The sequence below is a fragment of the Periophthalmus magnuspinnatus genome, chromosome 20 (genome assembly GCF_009829125.3).
Source record: "Periophthalmus magnuspinnatus isolate fPerMag1 chromosome 20, fPerMag1.2.pri, whole genome shotgun sequence".
NCBI lineage: Eukaryota > Metazoa > Chordata > Actinopteri > Gobiiformes > Gobiidae > Periophthalmus > Periophthalmus magnuspinnatus.
The window spans coordinates 13,008,906-13,028,710 of record NC_047145.1 but is presented as its reverse complement, the minus strand read 5'-3'; the positions used below and the strand labels follow the sequence as shown (position 1 = coordinate 13,028,710).

Sequence of the window (19,805 nt, the reverse complement as noted above, 5' to 3'; positions counted from 1 at the left end):
CCACCCCTTCTCTCTCGTCCTGTTTTAAATCTCCGCAGTGTAGCAGAAGTCATGTCTCCCTCATCGGCGTGACATGCCGTATTACTCTAGACTTCTTAACAGCGTCTGTAAATCAGTCCAAGAAAGGTGAATTATTAACCAACACATTCCAATGCTAATTCACTTCTCACCAGAATAGAACCTAGAACTCAACCACACTTTTCCCTTGTATCCTTTCACACATTGTATATCCTAAGCAATACTGAGCAAAGATAAGCAATCTACGTCCAAAGGAGGTGGCCAATGTGGAGAGCTCAGAGGAGGAATGCAGTGACAGGTCTAAACGTGAACTTCCGCATAAAGCAGGAAGAGTCACACAACCAGATGCAACCACTACTTTTACACACCCAAATCTTCTCTCTCTATCGTACACAGTCCGTTATCTTGTCACACCAAATCACCATATTTTGGAACTAATTTTAACTAATGAGGCCATATTGAAGTTCCAACAGATTTGACGGTACAATTCCAGCAAAGGTGAGTTTGTTAAGTGTTTTTTTTGGGGAGGGGTTTAATGTGAAAGTCAAATCCAGTTGTGATCTAATGTACCACTACTGTTTATAGGTCTATTTATGTGGCATTCTTTTGTATATTTTGCCATATAATCATACAGTTGAAATAATGATTTTAAATTGTAATCCCAAGTGTAATTCGACATAAGGACTTTAAAAAAAGTTTTGTAATAATGAAAATTTTAAGTCTAGTCTATACTCTCCAATGAGTGGGTCCTGGTTTAATGTTATACCATGCATTTACTCATTAGTCAATCTTTAGTCAGCTGGATGATTGCGTTCCCAACAGTTAAACAGTGATTTTTCTGGCATGATAATTATGATATTGTCTAAATATTTATTCATTCAGAAAGTTTCATGAGAATAACCTAAGCCTTTAGATATGATCCGGAGTTATGCAATACCCATGCCCCACGGTGCTGACTTTCTGCAGCTCTGTGAAGATATGAACTGAGTTAGAACAGAATACGCCCAGACTTGTAAACACTGTAGTCAAGTAGTCCTTAATTCAATTCAAAACCTTTCAGCAAAAATAGTTATTTTACGGCATATAAAGATTAATAATAATTGCAAAATGGTATAATAAGAAGCCTGTTGTCTAAACTACACTACAATGTTTTGGGTTTTTTTGTATTTATGTTTACACAAAGCAACAATTAGGAATAACTAATCTACGTCATGTTCACTTAACATAAAATATCTGATGGTAAAAGTAAGATTTGAAGTAAGTTTTATTTCATTTTGAAGTGTATGCACGTCTTTACATGGATGGTAGTATTAATTTAAGCAGTGAGACTATAGGATCAGTTAAAGGTAGACAAAGTAATAGTAACTGTAGTAGTAAACAAAGTTAAATAAGAGTAACAATAGTAGTAGTAGTAGTAGTAGTAGTAGTAGTAGTAGTAGTAGTAGCAAAAGTTATTGCATTATTAGTGCAAGTGACAGCAATAGCGGTTTGCCACAGACTTGCATAGACTACAGTTACGATAAGAAGTAATTTGTAAATATTTATTCTCTCAAATACAACCACTTACACTTGCTGTCTGTTGGATTTATAGCCGTGAATACTTTATAAATATATTTATGGAAGAATGTAAGTAGCTCTCATGATCCTTACTCCTCAGCATGTGCCTCAGAAGCACTTGTAAAATGGTGTGTTTTTATAATGCATTGTGCGGTGTTGGCTAAGTGCCATGGTTCATGCCTGAATGTTTCCAATAATATTTATGAATGCTGACAAATCACATATTTTCAGAGTGAGTTCTGAAGCGAAAAATAATACTGTCGACAGGAACACCGATATATATTTTGATTTGGATATTCTTCCCTTTGACAGCTGATGGAGATGTTTAGATGGGCTACTGAGGGTCTGTTTCTATAGCTGCAAGTCATCTCATTATAAAGGCTGAAAATATATGCATAAAGGTCCAATATGTAACTTTTTTGGTGGCAGGTAGCCTACATCATCTGCTTGTCTCAGACAAATTAAAATGAACCCCAGACACCAGAAAATGTACATAGAGTAGGTTCCCTTTAAGACACAGTGGTGAGAGTACTGAGTAATACAAGAAAAAAGATCATTTATGAAAGTAATACTAATATGTAGCCAAATGGGGACTCCCTTGAACTCGTCATAGGAAGATGTTACAAAAGTACTGTGGTTATAGGCATATTCGATCACAACGATTGTGCCATTTCTTGTCCTTTTCGGATTTGTAAAGCAGAAGCTAGTATTTCACAATTGTTGTTTAGCTATTTAATTTTACTTCCCACCATTCCCGTGACTTTTACCAGTTAGCACAATATAATATTTTATTTTTAATTGTTCTTTACTAGGACACCAGTACATTTTTCTCCTATTCGTGTTATCTTTCATTAATATCACATTTTTCAGTACAGTATCTAGCACTGTTTTGGCTAAGAGTAGCTAAGTGATTAGCCATAGCTACCACTAGTGCCTAGATGAGGACAGGTAGCTGCAGCTCACTAAGTGTAATAATTTTTAAGCCAGTATAAACAAGTGGGCTATGCACTGAAATAAAATGATCAAATAAAATGAATTAAAATAATATTTCTGTGCAATGACACTGTCAAACACATGTCCTTTAGTCATATCTTGAGGTAAACATTAACTAAGCTGGAGCTAGGTTAGCCGTTAATCAATAGGAGGTAATGTAGGCCATAGATATGAGCTCAGGCGAAAATGTTACTTTTTTCTGAATACATTGTTTTAGAGCAATGCGGACTGCAAGACTTAGGCCTCAAGACAACATGAACACCAACAGAATATAACATATCTGAATTTCAAGTTCCCACATTGTGCTGACCTGAGTAACATGTAAAAAAAACAATATCAACGGGATTTCAAATTTAGCCCAAAAAACAGAAATTAAACATATTACACAACATTTTACATTGCCTTTTAGAATGAACAACCAAATCAGCATCATTACGTTGCGCATATCCTCAAGTCAAGTGACCCCTTTTACCACAACTACAGTCTGTCCTATGGAGACTGTGCAGATGAAATGACATCACAGTACGAGAAGATGATTGATTCCATACATAGGCCTAGATGTTGGAACCACTGCATTATATTACTGTAATGGTCTAATCTTTATGCCTGTTTATTCCAAGCCATTCTGACATGTCTATTGTGACTTGGATACACTCCCTTGGCTCCATTAGTCTGTCGAACGCACCGACATGTGAGCTGTCCTGTACACTAATGCTTTCCTAGTGTGAGTGAGCACCATACAGAGAGCCATAGGCTGTTGTCATAATACAAGGTAAACATGGTAGTGGAGACTGCAAATATAACAGCACAGCAACATAAAGAATTACCTGGACTGGGACATTCTATCCTTATTTAGTCAACATTTCATTTTTTTGACTAAATGGTGCTCATACTTGCACATTGTTAGGAAAATTCAATTTCTCTGGTTTACAGAGGATATACACTGCCAGCTCAGTATACCACAGAAATGAAATTTCTCTAATACACATATACAACACATCAAAATTAGGATTTAACTGGGATTAAATCTAGTAGCCCCCTAAACTAGACCAGGACAAGGATGTTAACAGGACCAATCCGGACCAGACCAGAGCAAGTGTGAATCATGATGCAGTTGTGTACTTGGGAAAGGCACCTCATTCACCATGGCTCTGTGAATGTTTGTGGTTGTTTGTACAAATATTAATTTATTTAAAATCAATTTTCAACCATAACAATGCAATCTGCCAATACAGTTATTTTGTTGTTTACATAAAACAATGCCTTCAGGTCATTTTAATTTAAACCCATTTGTTTTTTCCTACTAAAATTAACATAATGCAATTTAAAACTGTAAATTATTGTTTTGCATGTTTGCACTTGTTTAGCTTCACACTTGAACCACAATGTATACAGGGTCACTGTGGCATAGCGCGAGCAGGTGGTGTTTGTATGTCATGATTTCCTACATGCATTTCAACACAGGAAGTTTCCTCTCTACCACTTCCTTACAGGCCATACCATTTCAGAATGTGGGGGAGGAGCCTGACATGATGGAAAATACTATTAACGCTATCAATCTATGATTCACAAACCCATCTGTGGGACTTTGGAAAAACATGAATCATATTTAAATACGTATGTTCTGTCTTGCTTGGAACACCATCAGTTGAAATCTAACCCTCAGGAGCATTACCAACTTTTGATTCAAATTCATCCAACAAGAAAATCTACAGAACCGTAAAAAAAATGCATGGAAAATGTTTTTATTGTGGCTTCATCATGACTTAAAAGTTACTTTATCTGTGGCAGATGAAGCTATATGTGCTTAACCATTGAGGTTTTCATCTTGCACCTTGTGGTGAAATGTGTATAAAACCTGCATATGGTGGTGGAAAGAGCACTGGGAATTTGTACGCAGGTAAAAGTACAGTTACATGCATAATAATGTACTAATTAGTAGAAGTACTGCTGCCAAATTTGTATTTAATTAGAAGTAAAACATAGGCCTGAAAAATACTATACACAACTTGATCAATCAATCTTCAAAAAAAAAAAAAAATCTACTCAAAAAGTACAATTGTCCCAAAAATGTACTCAGTAAGGTGAGTATTTATAATTAGCCACACCACATGTCTAACATAGGGCAGACAGAGATCATGTGCAGGGGGACAGAACAAGACTTTTGACTTATTAGGCATTCTGACAAAATTGGTTTTAACTTGTGATACTGCTTTGTCCAATTGCACGTGCTAATAACATGACACAATGACACGGTTTGATTTGGGCCGCCTTGGAGCGGGTCTGTTTGGTGTGGCTCCCTCCAGCCGAGTTGCATTTCCATGCTCCGGGGATCCAGGGGCTGAGCTTTACTAAGTGAGACACAGATGTCACTCAAACATAACTCATGTTTTCTTAATTAATAAAATCTAAATCATATCTGAATTATACTTGTATTTACATGATGTGGCTACAATAGATCAGGATTGTGTCATCACACTTCAACTGGCAAAATCCTATCTACAGAAAGAATAACAGTAAACCAATGGTGATTTTAAGATGCCAAATATGTATATGTAGACCAAAAATGTATGCTGAGTAGTATGCTCAGTATGCTGAGTAGCTAAGTAGTTTTTGTTTGGTTAACTTTTTAAAATTGTTTTGGCCAGTGTTAACTATAAAGTTGCCACCGTTAGAACTAAGATGGCAGATTTGGAGAATATGGGAGCGAGTTTATCTGTAGCCCATAATTAGCACAAACACTAGTCAGACAGTTTTTTGTGATTTGCATCAGAGCCTATTAAAATAGCCAAATCAACCGAAATTCTTTTAGCAGAATTGTTTATAATGGCATACTCCCTTGTAGTTTCCTTGTAACAAAAACTTTGTGCTAAAACTTGAACTTCTCCTTACATAGCCTATATATGAATCTCCACTTCACTCCTTCCGTTATGGTGCAAAAATAATACAGCCAGTGTGACTGTGAAACCACGGTTACCACAGGAAGGGGCGTAGCCGAGAGTACTCACGCTGCTGAGCGGACAAAGGAGGTGATTGAGCACTTACTATTAGGACCCTGTAATTGCTAATACTGATTACGGATGCCCGGTCTATACTCTTTAAGTGTTGGCTCATATAGGGACAGAATAAACTTCCACTGATGTATTTAACTGTAGCAAAACACAGACTTTGTTTTGATTGGAGCAGAGAGCTTCTCAATACAAAGTAAATGCACAGGCCTCTTCTCAGGCAGATCTATAGCGGTTGAATTTCTGGTTGAGTTAAATTAATGTTTTAGGTCCTTGTTAAAACTGGGCATGAGCATTCAGCTTTGTAGTCCACGTTTTAGTGTGATTCATACTGGTTTGGAACCAGTTTGGTTCTGATAAATGATTGGTTATATTTTCATCATCATCTGTTGGTTGGATATCCTTGCTTGTGTTGACATAGGCAACTATAGTTAATTTGAGCATGGTTTAGTCATTGGTTAGGCCTGCCGAAGTCCTGGTTTAGTCCTGGTTTAGTCCTAGGCTTGCTCTGGTTGAGTCTTTTGTTATTATATAGTATAATAGTACTGGTCGAGATCTGGTTGACGTTTGGCTTAATCCTGAATTGAATCTGGCTTAGTTTGACACAAAAACCCCTCAACCTAATAACTGTAAATTTTAACATATTGCTTTGTTGCTTAGTTCTTACACAACAATTTTAAGTGCCATTTCAACCTGATTTAGCACTGGTTTAGGCTTAAATAAACTGTAAATGAACTGTATGCTCAAGTTCATCTTTATACTTATGCTTAGGACCCTTTTTTGATATTGATTTTGTGTTCATGTAGAGACACATTTTAGACCCAGGTTAGTAAAATTCTGCCTCGTTTTATTTCTCAAACGATACAACTCAATATAACATACCACTTTAAGAAACGCGGACACACCAAGTAACCCCCAGGGCATTCAAAATGATTCAAGTGGGCGCTGCTGACTTTTCACATCGCCGGTTACATTTGACTGTATAAATCAGAATATGGCGATGTAAAGTCAGGGCTGGTGTAGTGAGATTTATGGCCAAGTGCAGTATGCAAGCATGCATAGTGGAAACAGCCAATGGGTCATTTATTCTGGGCATCAGCATTTTTACTAATCAATTTCTGAGCTCTCTGTGACAAATAGAACTGCAGTCTTGATCCGCTTTAAAAGTTGGTGCTATTAGGTAATGCGCCAGTATACTTACTGTACAAGCAAGTGTAAAATATTTGAGTGTGATCTAATCACTATAGCTTACAGTGATTAAAGATATTGCAATTGTGTATATGGCAGAACAATCTAACTTTCTGGCAACATCTGTGTCATAGGCCTATTTAAACAAAAAACATTTCCTCATTCTGCAAAGTAGACATAGTATCCAAAGTTGGTTAAATATTAAAAACTGCATATCACCAGCAACAGTAACTTCTTTTTTTTTTTTCTTTTTTAAAAAAAAAGCTCACTCAACATAAAGGTTGTCCATTTCATCATTGCTGTATACAAGTCAGTGTAATCCTCATTTCCTCCTCAATTCAAGCACAAGAGTTTATGAAAGACACTAAGAAGTAGCATTTTACTCAGAAAATGCATATAGTAGGTATATTCACGCTGACCTTACTTGTCTTGAATGTAAATACTTCTTGCTGCTAGTGTGATATATGTTCATTTGACCTCCCAACCTTTTCTCATTGAAAATAAATCTAAATAGAGAGACATTCATATAATTTATTTGACACAAAATAAGATGGTAGATATAGGTTATAACAACTACTTTCAAGTTTAGTGACATAAATATTAATAATTTAGAATGTAACTTTCCAAACCTCTTCCTGGTTTTGTTAATGTACGTTACATTTGATCTTGTGACCATTTTTCTATGAGTTTAGTCTATTTTCTAAATAAACATTCTTTCTTCAACAAAAAAACAACTGAGTAGATGCAACATTGATTTCAATTAAGTTTAGGTAAAGTAAACATTGGGTGCTCAAAGGCTCATAGGAGTTTAACCAACCAGTCCACATGTGCTTTGTGGATCCCGAGAAGGCATCCGACTGTGTCCCTCATGGTGCACTTTGGGGGGTGCTCTGGAAGTAAAGGGTCCAGGACCATTTGCTAAGGGCTATATGGTCCCTGTGTGACTGGAGCATCTTTAGCTGTGTCTATGATTGAAAGGTTTTTATGTTTTGATTTGTTGTATTGTGATTTTAATGCCTTTCTTATTCTGTAAAGCACTTTGAATTACTTTATGTTTGAATTGTGCTATACAAATAAACTTGCCTTGCCTAAAGAAAGACTTGAGTCGAAAAGCAAAGCTCTCAATTTACTGGTCGTTCCTACCCTTTGTTCATTTGACTTTGTGAGCCATCTCAATGACACTAAGCCTAAATAGACAGTGCATTTAACTTTATTCAACATAAAATACATGAGCCAATAGTCCTTCTGAAACCATGAAACAGCTGGAGACCAAGACGCAAATTTCTGTGTTTTGAAACTCAGCTGTACAAACGTCACATATTTCGGACCTCTAACCCTGTATGTGGAGCAAGACATGACAAGTCCTGGCACAGGCAAATACCACAGAGCATGCTACAGTGTTCACATACAGCAGCACCTAAATCTACACATACTAAACCTCATGGTGAAACTTATATCACCTGCTCTGATCAACAGTGTCTCACATGAATTTATTCTCTCCATGCCACACATTCCTCCAGCGTCACTATGACAACCAGAGCTAATCAATGAGCATTCTTACGTGGACATGTCAAAGGGCTGAAGTGTCTGACTGTGTGTTTTCTCTACAGATGGACGACATAGACGCCATGTTCAGTGACCTGCTGGGGGAGATGGATCTCCTCACACAGGTACTCACACTTACAACACAGCTGCAACACAAAAAAAAATGTGACAGCAATAGCATATTTACAATTATTACATCGTCATGAGGGTGTTTTGAGCACACATAGATAGTTACAATAGATTTATGGTTCACCTTTAAGTGTTCCAATGTGAATGTTGAATTATACAGACAATGTGAATGTTGTTGAATAAGTTGATAGACACTAGACAGCTATGTGTTCCTGAGTCAGCGATAAAACATAAGGCTCCTGACTCACACAGCAACTAGACTGTGACGTGAAGATATCTTTTCATTCCACCTTAGCAAAACCACATTCACCCAAACAAACACTAAAGAGAGCCACTTCCATTACGTACCGCTGCCTACCATCATAACCAAGGACTTTCTACAGAGCATAGTTGTTATTCACTCAACACTATCCAATAGAGTGGATGCTACTTTCAATTAAGTTTAGGCTGTATAAATATTTACGCCCAACTTACTTGTCTTGAATGTAAATACTTATAGGCTGCTAGTGTGATGCATGTTTATTTGACCTCCTGACCTTTGCTCAGTGAAAATAGGTCTGAATAGAGAAGCATATCACTTATCTGGCACAAAACAATGTGGTTGATAGGCAACAACAACGACAACAACTGCTTTCAATTAAGTTTAGTGGCATAAATATTTATAATCTTGAATATAAATTTCCGCTCTTCTTAGTGGCTTTGCTTAAGTGCGTTTGATCTTATAAATAGACTAGTGCCTGAGTTTTGCTTTTTTTTTCTCTCTCTCTCTCTCTCTCTCTCTCAACATAATACAATTGAGTAGATGCAACTTACTTTTAAAGATTGCTACTATGGTATTTGTTCTTTTGACTTTGTGGTCCATTTCAATGATATCAAACCTAAACAAAATAGTTTAACTTTCATTCAACAGAAAAAAATCAAGTAAACGCAACACTGCTTCAAATTAAGTTCAGGTTAAGTAAATATTTTGAGTTGACCTTACGTGTAATGAATGCACTTACTTTCAGAGGCTGCTAATGTGGTTTATATTCATTTGACTTGGTGACCTTTCCTCCGTGACACCTAAATAGACTTTTTCTAGTCCCGGGACACATGACAAAGCCACTAAAACCCACCATCTATCACTTGAGTCCAGACTGGCAGCCGCAGACGACGCGCTGGGCCTAACACTCCTTTCACTTCTCTAAAGCTATAAATTACACGTCGCTTTTTGGGGGGTAGATGGGGTCACAAGCCCGCCTCAGACCTCACTTTCGCTGGGGAGAAAAAGCCCTGCTGATCACTTTGATGTTGTTTTGCAGCCATCCATTTGGTTTCCATCGCTTCCATTTAGCATCGGATTACTTATCTACAACTGGAACTCCAAAACAGATGGGAGAATTAGAGCTTACATAATTTTGTGGGCAGTTTTGCCAATGTGTGTTTTTGACTGCATTTGCGTACTGATGTTGGTGGGAATGCATAAATTGTACTTTAAATTAGAATTACCCACAAAACAACACAATGCTTTTGAAGTCTCCTCTTTAAAGGCGATGTACGGATCTTTATGGTCTAAAAACCTGAAAAACAAAACTAGTTAAATGACACATGTGCACTGTTCATGGAAATGGTAGACTGCACAAATGCCTCATGTTCTAATGTTGATGATTTGTTTAACTATGTGACGTAAAGTGTTTTGAATGTTCTGCACACCATTGCACCGATGAAGGTTAAAATGGTTAAAGATAAGCAGAAAGCGCCATGGAGGAATGACGACTCGGGTAGGGCAGAGAAAATGGAGTGCTGGAGGGCCGAGCGGGAATGGCGCAAGTCAAAGCTCCAGGTTCATTATGAGATTTACAGAGAAAAGATGCACATGTACAACCGCAGTAGTAACTCTCGTGTCCTATTTGCAAAAGTAACAGATTAACTGCCATTAGAACTACTTTCCACATCTTAAGTGCAATGAGTTTGCAGTATTTTTTAATGACAAGGTTCAGGGCATTAAAAATGCCATCAATTCCACAAGGCAAATAACAACCCTGCAGCCACCTAGACACTTAGAGCTGATTCACTTCGCACCTGTAACTGACAAAACTGTCCATGAGTGCATGCAGCCTCGATGTGTTACCCACTAGATTTCTAAAGTCTGTGCTCAACTGTTTGACGTCACCACTCGCTTACATAGTTAACATGTCACTTTAAACAGGAACATTTCCAAGAGCTTTGAAAACAATCAAGCCTCTCCTAAAGAAAAGCTGTCTTGATGCCACAATATTGAACAAGTACTGACCAATCTCAAATCTGACATTTTTAGGCAAAGTTCTCGAAAAAGTTGTTTACCAACAGCTTATTAACTTTCTCTAAATGAACAACTCCCTCGATGTCTTCCAGTCAGGTTTTAGACCCCACCACAGCACTGAGACTGCTCTTATCAAGGTGACTAAGTCTTAGTCTTGATCTTGTTAGATCTGAGTGCTGCCTTTGACACTGTGGATCATGGGATTCTCTTACAGAGACTAGAGGACTGGGTGGGCATCTCTGGTTCTGCACTAAACTGGTTCTAGTCCTATCTAGAAAACAGGGAGTTCTTTGTTGAAATTAGAAAATATGTCTCAGATAAAATGTACCTGACCTGTGGGAGTCCCTAGGGATTAACCTGGAACCCCTGTTGTTCAATCTCTACATGGCAGAGAGATTGAATAACAAAATGGCAGCCCATTAGACCAGTTAATACGCAGCATTAATGTGTCCTACTACAACTATGCAGATGACACTCAAATCTATGTCTCACTGGCAGCAGATGAATATGGACCAGTAGATTCATTCTGCCACTGCATCCAACGGATCAGTGTGTGGAGGGAAAACAACTCCACTAACTTTAGCTAAACTCAGACAAGACTGAAGTCATCATCTCTGGTCCACAGAAACATAGAGAAAGTCTTAGTAGTCAGCTCCAGTCTCTCTCTCTAAAACCTTCAAATCAGGCTAGAAATCTAGGTGTAATAATGGACTCAGACTTGAACTTTAACAGCCACGCTTTATAATTAGACGCAGAAAACTTATTTCAACCTCAAGAGCTGCTTACAAATTGCTGTGTTAATGTGTTATTTGCTACTATGTTTTTCTTTCTTTTACCAGAGTCTCGGTGAAAATACAGAACCTCCTCACCCCTCACTCCCCAGCACCGATAAGGAAGTCAACTTCTCCATTGGCTTCACTGACCTCAATGGTGACTTGACACTTAAACGCATTGACATTTAGCATAGAATTTAAGTCAAGCAACTACTGGTACAACACTTTATTTGTGCGGAGAAATGTGATCTAAGGCTAGCTGGAGTGGCTACTGTGTAAGCTCTGATCGCAGATAAATTTGAAGGTCACTCTACTAATTATGCACTTACTTCGCGACTTGCTGTGGGCGTCTCTTATGGGACAGAAAACAAGGAGTAATAACCCCAAAGCAAGGTCACTCTTCTAGCTTTCATTAGCCGTCATTTCCCTTCATTTCCCCTGTTCCCAACTGCAACTTTGATTCATAATAGTTTTATGTACACTTCGTCTCATGTGATGGTGCTAAGGCAGTCAAGTGTTACATTATTTCAACTGAAAACCATCTCTTTTCTGTAGCAATATAATGTAGCATTATACACTTTACAAATGAATGTAATTTGCACCTTGTGCTTGTTTTGATTTTACATAATTAGATTAGGCTAGCACAAACTATTTTACCTTAACAATGTGCTATATAGACAGCTTTAGGGAAAGTATGCAAGTAAAGACAAAAGGCGTGCATTACACACAATTATACCAAAATTGACTATACTATACTAGTCTATACCAGTATACTAGTCTATTTGGTCTTACACTTGCTCTGATACAGCTCAAGATCATTCTAAAGCTGTTCTGCGAATGTGACTTCAATACCTCAAATGAGTATCTAGCTTCGATACTAGTTTTAGTATCAATGAGTGTTTGATTTTCGATACTCTTCAACTCTCTCTACCAGAATCGCTCAATGAACTGGAGGACAATGACCTTGATGCCCTCATGAATGACCTGATGGCGGATCTGAATGCATCTGAAGAAAAGTTGGCGGCAGAGATCGAAGGTCTGAAGCCAACACCCAAAGCAGATCTACCACAATCTGCACCAACAGCACCCAAAGGACCAAGCCCAAGCCTTCCTCATCCCACCCCCTCTCTACCCTCACCCGCCTCACCAGAAAGCGGCAGCAGTAGAACTGTAACTTCGCCTGCCTCATCAGCCACCTCGCCACTACCGCCTCCACAGTCCTCCAAGCCTAGCATGGTGAGTTTGAGTGCACAGTATAAGCCACATCAGTTGAGTGGCATAGAGAATTTTGACGAGAAGAATACTGTGGTGCAGCAGTGGCTCTAGGGAAAACTGTCATTTTGTGTCCTTAGGCATGACACGTCACCCACCTTGCCTAAGTTTGAATGTGGTGTGTGAGTGATTGGTGATGGTTGGCTTGATTGACAGTCTTGCTTCTGTTAGTCTACCCCAAGGTAACTGTGGTTACAGTAGTAGCTTACCACCATAGAGTATGGAGTGAAGAGCTTTGGATGTCTTGAAAGGTGTTCAACGCATTATCATACATCAGGTTTGAAATTCAAAAATATATTATACAAAATGCCAGCCTATTCATGGGTTTCAACTTAGAACTGTTTATAAGCAACACTTGGAGATGACGTCGCCGGAAACACCATCACAACAAAGAACCGTGTAGCTCTTTGGCTCTCCTTTGGATAGCGAGTAGCAGATTTTTTTCATTTGTACCAAAATGACTACTGTATGTGACACTATTGAATATTACATGTATCATCAATTAAGAAAATAAAACTGAAGAACAAAGTAACTACAGAGCAGTGAGTGTATGCCGGTGGCAGTGAAAACAGGGATCGATGGCGTCTTGAAAATAAGCCAAAAAGATTACTCAAACATGCATACATGCATGTTTTTCTTTCTCCATTCAAAAGATATAATAATTTGCTTTAAATTGTTAATTGTTATACCAACAGTTCATCACTCTGAAACACATGACAGTGTTTGCCCCTAGATGTGTATCCATTATTTAGCTAGTTTATGCACTTTTTGTCGACATAAGAATTTGTGTAACACCTACGTTAGAAACTTTAAAATCCTGTCTAGACTGGCAGATGAAACAGATCGTAATGTCCCAATCTCTAATTTACTAGTTTTGCACTTTTGTAGAACTTCTCCAGGCAATGTGTGACAGGAAACCACTAGAACATGGCATCACTTCCCGACATATACATTTTCATTGAACGTCTGTGAAGGTGCTCTTGGAATTGGACATTGATCTCGCTCTGGGCTGTTCCTGAACAAAGAAGTGGAGCGGGGCATGTGTTACAGTTACAGTCTGTCTGGAACACATCAGGATCAATGGCAGAGGTCTAAGGAAGAGTAGTGCAAGAGGGGGGCAGTCAGAGCAGACATTATGACTTTAGCAGAGCTTGTTACCTCATGCTAAAAACACCAGCTGTACTGAGAAAGAGAATGCGTCATTGTTGGGTAGAGGTGCGTAAGTTCGTCAAAAGTTGCGTCGTCGGCAGGTTCACAGTAAGAATATCTCCGGTTAATAAGCTTATACACATAGAAAAGGTGATCCCCTTCCTGTTCATTGCAGACCACTAGATTAGTCTGAACGTTGTGAATTTCCGCTGGTAAGAATAATAAGAAATTCAAACCAAATCAAATCTTACGCAGTGTAGCAGCTGAATTGGTTCATTGGTTGCCTGAACTCAGCAGGTTTATGGAACTGACCGTGACATTTATGTCTGGGTCCAATGGTAATTGTATGAAAGACAGCATAACAGGGGAAACACTGGCTCACATCGACACACCTTTAGACTAGCTAAATCAAAACAAATGACAATATAACAAAACAAATAATCCACACATATTGACATCAATATTGTTAGGGATTGGCTCTACAAATGTGCCATATAAACCTTATGACTGAAAGTCCATTCAATTTACCACAATCATATTGTTGGTGTTGAATAATGGCAGACCAGAGGACACTTCTGTGTTTAGAAATATAGGCCTAGGTATTTATGTCTCAATGCCAATGTTTTTGGAGCCTAGTAAATAAATAAGGGGAAGTACTTTTTCCATAATCAGTTAACAATTAAAGTCATGCAAAAGTTGCTGTTGTTGTTGTTGCTGGTTCTGGGCATTAACTGATTGTGAAAAAAGTACTTCCCTTATTTATTTATACTGACAATAAAGGCGTGAAACCTTGTGACAACTCCAGTTTCTTGTGGGTAGCAAATTCCTATATTTTTGTATTTTTATAACATGGCCCTGTTGTCCATTTTAGGAAGAAATTGAGGCCCAGGTGAAGGCTGATAAGATCAAGCTAGCTCTGGAGAAACTAAAAGAAGCTAAAGTGAAGAAGGTAAGCTAACAGCACTCACATGAAGTAAACATTAAAGAGCGGGTGAGTTATAGTTACTTGGCCAAGGCTGCAGAAGAAGTTCCATCATATGGCTCCTTATTCTTCTGCTTTTTGAACATGTCATGAATCACTGTATTGGATCAGGCCAACATCCTGAAGGGCACATGCGGTTTCCTCTCTGGTGATATGTGGATACTTCCTCATGTTCAAAGTGGTGCAGACATGTGGTCATGCAACAAAGACTGCACATAAGTCCACATTGTCCTACCCAAGAAATGCTAAAACAGCTCGACCCCTGTGCTGTGAAGGGAGCTTTTAGGAAAGCGCAGTGCACTTTCGAGTTTCAGAGGAACATCTGTATGAGGAGATAAGGAAGGTGCTTTCTCAGTAGTTTGTGTGAAAATTGGCTTCAACTTTCAGAGAAACTTTGTAATACTTTCTCATATTCCCATTACAAATACAAGGTTTGTATTATTTTTGTAGCACCGACTGTATCAACTGCCTTTTAATGCTTTTTTTTTTTTTTTTTTTTTTTTTTTTTTTTTTTTTTTTACATTTATCCATGCAATAATGTCCTCTTTAGATGTTTAAAGACAGTGGCCATAAATTCTTAAGTTTGCATTTCATCCCTGTACTGTGGTAAAATATTTTCCACAAAGGTTAAAAGTCTGATCCCACACTTGTGATAACATCTCAGCAAAGCCACATTTTTATGACACACGACGCTTGACCTCTGAAGAGCCTTAAAGAGCTGGATTTGGTTCCAGATGAGAGCAAGTGTGAAGTCATACGGAGAAAGCTAACTGAGGAGGACGAGATGAAAGAAAATGAAAGCGTAGAAGTTATGCCGACCAGGTTTATGGGAACTGCTGAGGATGTGCTTTGAGCTAAACTAGAGTTAGCATACAAGAACAGCTATTTAACACTCACAGCCTGTAATCAAAACGGCAAATACACAAGCTTCAACACTTCATTTGATGTCTCACTCTAGGGACACCAGCTGCTGTTCACAATATGCTGAGATTTCAATGTGTCCCACAGATGATCAAAGTATTTGGCAAATTATTTGGAAATTATATTCTTATAATTTGAACAAATCAGTTTTCTTGGACAGGATCGTAAGAAGTTCAGTCAGCAAAATGTCAAGAACCAATCTTACAGCATGGAGGCCGGCCTAGATACATGCTGAGATCTAACCCCTAGGTCATCCAGCTGTCCTTCAAATTGGGCTTAACAATAGCCAAAATCTTGTAAAACACAAATGAGTTCATCCACACTTTCCTAACCAATTCCTAGCATTCAAATCATTCACAATGTGTTTATAAGCACATTTCTCACACATTATCGCCTGTAGACAATACCAGTGCTTGTAATTAGATGGAGACAACACACAGTGGTCTCATTTTGACAGTAAGAGATGCTTTTACAATATATGCTAAAACAAACTTTACTTTATTAAATGAAAAAGACAGAAGTCTCACTCAAACTTGGTCCACTCTCCCAAAGTGTTTATTCAACTGTTTATACATTATTCTTTTGGTTATGAAACACTGCCTTTCTGTTCCAGTTGGTGGTGAAAGTCATGCTGAACGATGGCAGCTCTAAAACTCTGATGGTGGATGAGAGACAAAACGTTCGTGAGGTCCTGGAGAACATGTTTGAGAAGACCCACTGTGATTGTAACGTGAACTGGAGCCTGTGTGAGACCAACCATGAACTGCAGCTAGGTCAGTAACACTACACTGCACGTAGACAGGGATTATCTCCAAATCTGCTTCATAATGAGCAATAGTTGGATGATGTCAGAGTGAAGCAAGATGCGGTCATTGCACACATTTCTTTGAAGACTTTTCATCATACTTACAGGGAAACAACGGCATTAGCAATCTATTAAAGATGTAATCACCAGAAAGATATAAGCTTATCATATAGATATGACAATATAAGATGATATTATTAATGATTTCTACTGTAAATTCAAATCCTCTGGCTCTAAATACAACTTGATTATAGCAGTGTAGTAATGTCTAAGAACAGCGTAAAACTCCATAGACCATGATCCTTTGCTCTTGTTCAGTTCAACATAACATTGTTGCTGTCATTTTTTTTATCTGAAGAAATCACAATAATAAGTAATGTTAATGTATACAGAGGAAAACCCAATAAGAGAAAACTCCCAATACTTGTCAGTTCATGTTTAACCATGAACGCTATCAGCTTAAAATGATTACTAAACAGCATGAATCAATATGAACAATGAGTGAACAATGGACAAATAAGCTCTGAATGGACTGAACATGTTAAAATTCCAGCATGACTACTACTGTTAGCCTGTATTGTCCTTTACAGTTTTCCGCAGCAGACAGTAGATGCAGTGCAGAATATTTCATACTCGTCCATCCAGATGATAGACTGTATTTTTATTGGCTCAGTGGAAGGCACACCACTGTGAACTCACAAAGAAACATTGATCTGCCCCCCCTTCCCCATACTCCCCTCACACACACACATATATACACACACACGCACACGCACTAACCTTAAAGGTGCTGTTACAGATTTTTACGGTCTTAAAACGTGAAAAACAGAAGTAGTTCCTTTTAAACAGTCAGTGGTTCAAAGTCATTCCTCATTAACCTTATGCATCCTGTGCATCCTAATTATTCATCATGATTAGTTTATAAGCCAGAGTGGAGATTTGTCATCATGGTAATGCTAACAACAACTAGCATACTAACATGCCCTTTCTGATTCTCCAACAATAAAACCATTTAAAATTAAATGCAGACGCAACACACCTCTAGACCTGAATTTTGTCTCCATAACTAAGGCAGGTCCCCATGATGTGAGTGTGTGTGTATAGATTTTAGTCCCCACAGTGTGATAAATGCCCGCCCACACACATACATGAATACACCCGCCCACTCCGGGCAGGTGGGGATGATTTGCTGGATGGGACACTGCTGCTGCTGCTGCCTTTTCATCGCTGTCATGTGGAAATAGAATCCTTATGATCTCAATCCACGGTCTGAACCCCGAGATTCGCATTACCATCTGCTTTCTCCACGTCTAACAACTTGATCACATTGCCATGGCGATAATGCATAATTTCACACTGACAGACTTATATATCACCAGCAGGGAGCCACTATATTCTCTCCTGAAGCAGCTAAATGAGAAAGCTGTGCTAAAGTCATTACGCTCGCCAAGAAATGCAATCTAAGTCAATATTATTTTCTTCAATCATACCGGGTTCATTTTATATTTGGTTAGTTTTGCTGCGATACTGTAAATTAAAGGATAAGTCATGGCTTGGCAGTCTATCTTTCATTCATCTTCAGGAAGCTATATTGGAATGACAAAAACATAACTAACTGTAGCTTTTGTCCATTCATCATTTTGTAGAAAGTGCTCGAGATATAAAAAGGATTATGGAAAAATAATTATATGGTGAATGGCCTTTTCTGCATTTTGTAATGCATTAAGGTTTTGTCACACATTCTAATAGTGAAATAAAAACACTAGGATCATGTAGAGATCAAAAATGGCGAGTCTGACAGCAGCACTTAGAAAGAGTGGAGAGAGTGAATTGGAGCCAGAGTCAATGGAGCCGATATCCATTTATATATACAGTCTATGCCATCAACACAAAGACCAGTGGCTCCATTTCAGCTTGGACTATTCTGTGGTTGTGTTCTTGGGCAAGACACTTAGCAGACCTTTCCCCTTCATGAATGTGTGAGTCAGTAATTAACTGGAAGTATTTACAGCCTTGCTTTTGTTGATTTACCCCAGGGCAGCTGTGGCTACAATAGAACCTTACCACCACCAGAAGTGGAGTAAATTAAAACTACAATGCTTCTTTGAGTGTCCAAAAATGCCCTATATAAATCAAATGCATTATTATTATTAATGAGTAAGTGAATAGGACTAGATAGCAAAACTCGTTTTTTGTTTGTTTTTTTTTTGCTTAGGTCAGTGCTTTATTTATATCCGCATGATAGCTCATATTGTACTTAGTCAGACTATAGCCGGACACAGAGTAGCAGTTATAGGTTTACTCAGTGTGAGTAAACACATAGTCACATAGTTATGTGACTATGTGACTATGTCTGACTACAGACATTGTGATATTGACACAGCTAAACAGTGCACACCAAATATGGGCTATACTTCCCAACAGTCTACCAAATGAATGAATGAATCACTTCCTGAATGCTTTCTATGAATTTTCTCTCTCATTACACTTTAATTAGCCTATGAGAGGCATAGACAGTTTCATTCTTGCCTATGAAATCAAAGGTTTTAGGGATTGTATGGAGCCTAACCAGTTTACAATACATGTACATAAATTTTGCACTATTATTGAATACATTTTTACTGTCTGAAAAACATGAAAATCTTAGTTCAACATTTTGTAGTGGTTCAAAATTATTTGCATTCTTAGTATCCTAATTATTCATCATGGTGAGTTTGTAAGCGAGTTTCACAACTCTCTGAGGCCAGAGCAGAGATTTGCCATCATGGTAATGCTAACAACAACAACTAGCGTGCTTACCATGCACTTCCTGATTATCAGACAACAAAACACTTGATAATTAAGGGAGACTGGACACGAGGACTTGTTTTGACCTAGACAGCTGCTTGTATAATATATCTCTACTGGGGCAATACAACTTTTGTTCAAATACAAAGCAAAAAATCGGGCAGCCCACTTAAAATCTGCATGTTGGAATGGAACTTGATTCAGACTGCATTTTATAGGCTATTAGCAACAATTCACTTTATGGTCATTGATTAATAATTAAGCCTGTAACTAATAGATTGTTAGCATCTAATCAAGACTGGCTAATGCTAAGCAATACAGCACTTAACATCTTTAACCTTGAGTTTAAGCTGAATTCACATGTTGCCAGGAGTTGCACATATGCAACCATTTAATA

The 19,805-nt window shown here is 38.1% G+C and overlaps 1 protein-coding gene across 2 annotated transcripts in view; it reads left to right on the top strand.

Moving 5' to 3' along the window:
* The first annotated feature begins 354 nt into the window (after positions 1-354).
* Positions 355-19,805, top strand: part of apbb1ip (amyloid beta (A4) precursor protein-binding, family B, member 1 interacting protein) — a 30,010-nt gene continuing 10,559 nt past the window's right edge. For both annotated transcript variants that reach the window (XM_033985790.2, XM_055230058.1), the window contains exons 1-6: positions 355-516; positions 8,375-8,434; positions 11,559-11,649; positions 12,427-12,728; positions 14,785-14,862; positions 16,430-16,589. In XM_033985790.2, coding sequence (XP_033841681.1) covers positions 8,375-8,434; positions 11,559-11,649; positions 12,427-12,728; positions 14,785-14,862; positions 16,430-16,589 — 691 coding nt within the window. In that variant the 5' untranslated portion in view covers positions 355-516. The remainder of the gene's footprint in view (positions 517-8,374; positions 8,435-11,558; positions 11,650-12,426; positions 12,729-14,784; positions 14,863-16,429; positions 16,590-19,805) is intronic.